Source organism: Cicer arietinum, chromosome 7, assembly GCF_000331145.2.
Source record: "Cicer arietinum cultivar CDC Frontier isolate Library 1 chromosome 7, Cicar.CDCFrontier_v2.0, whole genome shotgun sequence".
NCBI classification, from domain to species: domain Eukaryota; kingdom Viridiplantae; phylum Streptophyta; class Magnoliopsida; order Fabales; family Fabaceae; genus Cicer; species Cicer arietinum.
This window is the reverse complement of record NC_021166.2, coordinates 21,838,970-21,843,276: the sequence shown is the minus strand read 5'-3', so window position 1 is coordinate 21,843,276 and position 4,307 is coordinate 21,838,970. Positions and strand designations below refer to the sequence as shown.

The 4,307-nt window shown below is 28.0% G+C and overlaps 1 protein-coding gene across 1 annotated transcript; it reads right to left on the bottom strand.

Moving 5' to 3' along the window:
- Positions 1–5: 5 nt before the first annotated feature.
- Positions 6–1,354, bottom strand: LOC101507968 (RING-H2 finger protein ATL52; the record flags this gene model as incomplete). Its single annotated transcript, XM_012718404.3, has 1 exon — positions 6–1,354. A coding segment is annotated over exon 1 (744 nt), but the record flags the coding sequence as incomplete, so codon positions are not given.
- Between the last annotated feature and the right edge of the window lie 2,953 nt (positions 1,355–4,307).

Genomic DNA, 4,307 nt, shown 5'->3' with positions numbered 1-4,307 from the left:
CTAAAAGCACGAAATGCATGCTTTGAATCACCACCACCACCATGATTCATCATCATTGCTATTTCCACCCCCCTTAATTCATTCCCACTTCCAACAACTATTTGTTCATCTTGTGAAAAAGTTTCATTTCTCAAAGGAAGTTCTATAACTACATCTTGAACTTCAAATGTTGAAACATTATTCAAAGTGAATATGTTAGAACGACATAGAGGACAACTAGAGTTAGATTTTAACCATTTATCAATACAAGAAACATGAAAAACATGGTTACAATTTGGTAATATTCTAACACTTTCATCATCTTGAAACTCACTTAAACAAACAGAACAATCACTTACACCAACAAAAGTTTCTCTTTTTTTGTACTTGAAAACTGCCATGGACTTTATTAGAGCCTCATCTAGGCCAAAGTTTGAAACTTGATGGTTTTCGCGGCGATTTCGTTGCGAATCATCAACTGGGTCAGTGCTATTTCTTCTTGTAGATACTCTGTGACCACAGTATTTGGATATGAGAGTATAGTAACTTAGTAGTAGAAAAGCAGTGGCTAAGATTCCAAGGAATGAAATAACAAGAGGAGAGACATTTGATTTTGAATCATTATCATGGTATTGAAGAGATGGTGGTGGAGGAGTGTAACTGTAAACTATGTAGCACCATTGTGGACAGTAGATGCTGCAAAATCCTTGTGAACAGTCTTTGGTATTTTCATAGGGAATCCAAGTTTTTGGATATTGAAGAGGAGACATGGAGAGTAGATAAAGACACTAAATATCAAAATTTTGAATAGTAGACTACCCGAATCGCGATCTTTGATATTGCAGATAAATGCAACTAAATATCAAAAATTTATTATAACAATTTCGTTGCGATTCTTGATATTGCAAAGAATGACAGTCAAATAAATCCGTGTGATAGCAGAGACATGAACTTTTTTTATATCACAGTCTAAATTGCAGTGGCAAAAGTATATTAGACTTGTATGTTACATTATTGTCTGAAAATTGGTGAAAGAAAAAAAAATTCATGTAAAAACAATGATTGGAAGCATAGGGTGAAAGATAAAGGGAAAATGGTGTTATAATATATTTTATTTATGCAAGAGAAAGGAGAAAGAAGAGAAGGCACATGAAAACTTGGCAGAAGCTAGAAGGCAAGTGTGTTTCATGGGAGTAGAAAACGTGAGAAAAGGGTCAGAGGCTTGGATGGAAATTAAAGTAAGAGAAAGACAAGGAAAATGGGATCTCTGATGGACACAATTTAACTTTTCTTTTTCCACTTTTTCTTTTTTCTGTTCATAGCTTTCTCTATTATCTTGTATATTTTTCTTGGTTAAAATTTTTTGTTGACTAATTAAGGAGGTGTGTGCTAGTGTACTTGTTGTGTTGGTGTTTGGTGGAATTTCTTAAAATGATCAATTATTTCGCTCTAATAATTTTATTTTTATGTCCTACTACTATGAAATTGTTTTTTACCTAGCTTATTAATGCAAAGCATTCGCCAGCATGACCGATAACTAATTTGTGTAGAAAATTTTATTTAAATCTTTTCTTTCAATTTTTTTATCTTCTTTTTGTATAAAGCTCGAATTTAAGATCTTATTTCAAAGTTTCGACTTTAGTTTTATGGTATGCGTGTAGTTTTATTTTTTAGAAAATTCAAAATTAATTTTATAAATATAAAATTGATTTTGACATTTTTTAATGTAATTAAGTATAATCGAATTTGTCTCAACAATTGACTATAACTTAGAGTTAGATATTGTAATTTTTAACTGCAAACACTATTTATATACTCAAATTTATTATTGAGTTCACTTTTAAATAAATATAGTCAAATGTAAAATATTTTTAATTAAAATCATTTTAATAAAATTTATTAATTCAAAATTTATTTTTGCAGATAATAATAATAATGTAGTTGTTATGAAATTGCTTTGAGTTCAAGGGCATTCATAAATTGTGAAATAATAAAATGATCATAGATCAAGACTTCATTAATTGCTAGTATTGGTATGTGTGGAGATTATTTGGCCATGATTGCTTGAATTGCTATGTGTGGAGCTGATTTGTCCGTGAAGTTAGTTGTACCCGATTCAGAAATGTGGAGTTATGCTACAAATTTCAGTACCGTTTGATTGAATGCAGCACTTCAGCTGGGCTAGTGGGCATTAATTAAACCAAAAATATAATAATTAAAATAATTTTGATTAAAATAATTTTAATTATTTATTTTTGTTTATTTATTTATTTTTGTCTTTTATTTATTAAAAATAATGAATGTTAATTTTTTTTATTATACTACTTTCAAATAACTGTATAATTATTGATATGAATTGTTGAAGCCTAATTTTAGATTTATTGTTAAGTTAAGTATGTAATATTAACAAAGATGCGATGAAGATATAAAGAACTTTTATAAATGTCGTTTATTTCAAAAAAAAAAATTATATATGCTTCAAAATATGCAAATAGAGTTTTTTCAAATATAATATTCATTTTGGGGTAAATGAATATTTTTTTAAAAAATATATTATAGAGAATACATATTGGCAATTGATTGAAAGAGTTTCCATGATCAGATATTGCTATAACTTGTTATAATTGTGAACATGACTATAATTCATCACTTTTAAAAAATAAATAAATAAAGAGATCAAAATAAATATTAAATAATAAAAATTATATTTAAACTAATAATTTTTTACTAAATTTTAATTTAACTTTCAACCGAATTCCCATTCTTTCGAAACTAGAGTTAAAGATTAAAAAAAAAAATCTTGAAAAAAATATTTTAGAAAAATTAACTTGGATTCTATTTGTTGGGACATTAGTACTTTTGTTATTTACGTTTTTATTTAAAAAATATGGTTCTCTTACTGTTGTCGCTTTCTCTTTAGTATTGCGGGACTTTAGCATAACTTATTCTATTCTATCTTACTTTGCATATATTCACCCTTTGATCCCAGTAATTAATATATTTCTCTTCCACAACTTAAGACCACCATGTTTGGGACGAACTTCTTCGAAAATAAATATTCTGAAATGAATATTAGGTCCACTATTTCTATTTATTTGTGACCTATAAATATTATTCATATTGTAATAGGAAATACATAACAAAATAATATTATTAATTCTCTTTTCTTTTTTTCTCTCCTTCATCTCCATTCTCTTATATCTTACTTGTGATTTGATTAGTTTCATAACATGTGATCAACACGAGATTCTAATAATAACAAGTCTAATCAATAATAAGTCTAATGAATGTATATTTCACAATTTTTCTATGTTAATATTATATATATATATATATTATGTTTATTTGCTTCTTTTAAATTCTAGAAGAATTCAATATTCGTACATCCACGAAGAATTGCATAAATGATTGTTTAGATTTATTATATACTTCTTGAAGGATTTAAAGAAAAATCAATGTTTATTCTCTATGACCATAAAAATTCAATATTCATACATCTTTGAAGGATTGCACAAAAAATTATTTTATAGATCTATTATATAATTTTTGAAGAACTTAAAAAAATTTAATATTTATTATCTATTAATTAAAGAAGAATTAAATATGTTGATAAAAACCAGAGATAATTAGCGATAATTATCTCAATAATGCAGAATATTTTTCCCCCACCTGTGCAGATAAATGGCCAAACAGAAAATACAATTCCAAGAGCAATAATAATTGGCAGAAAATTAAATATGAGACAAACGCAATTTTTAACGTGGAAAACTTCCCTCAAATTGAGAGAATAAAAACCACGGGACCTAGTCCGGTAAAACTTCCACTATAATAATTAATGGGTACACCAAGACTCTTCCTAATAACAATAGGGAATATCAATCAACAATAACAACTCTATTACAACCTTATAACAACCTTCCACTAAAGTGGGTATGTCAAAGTAACTATCAGAGAAGATAAAACTACTCAAATTATATATTAAAATAACAAACTCAGTAGTAGGAATAACATACTAAATTTGTAGATCAAACGGAGCAAGTTTGCTACACACCTGTTACCACCACTGCAATCAAACCCTTATTTTTCTTCTCTGGCAACTGTTCTTCTTCCGTTGTCTTTTTGTGTGTATTCTTAGGGATTTCTAAATCCTTTTTATTACCTTTAAGTGGGCCAAGCCCATTAAAATCTTTTTTTTTCTTTTTCTTTTTATTTCAATAATAATAATAATACTAGTAAAATTGGTGGGTTCCACTTGGGGAGTGAGCCAACCCAACAAATCTCCCCCTCACGACTCAAGTGGGAAGGTATTGCTCAACCATGCCAGCTTT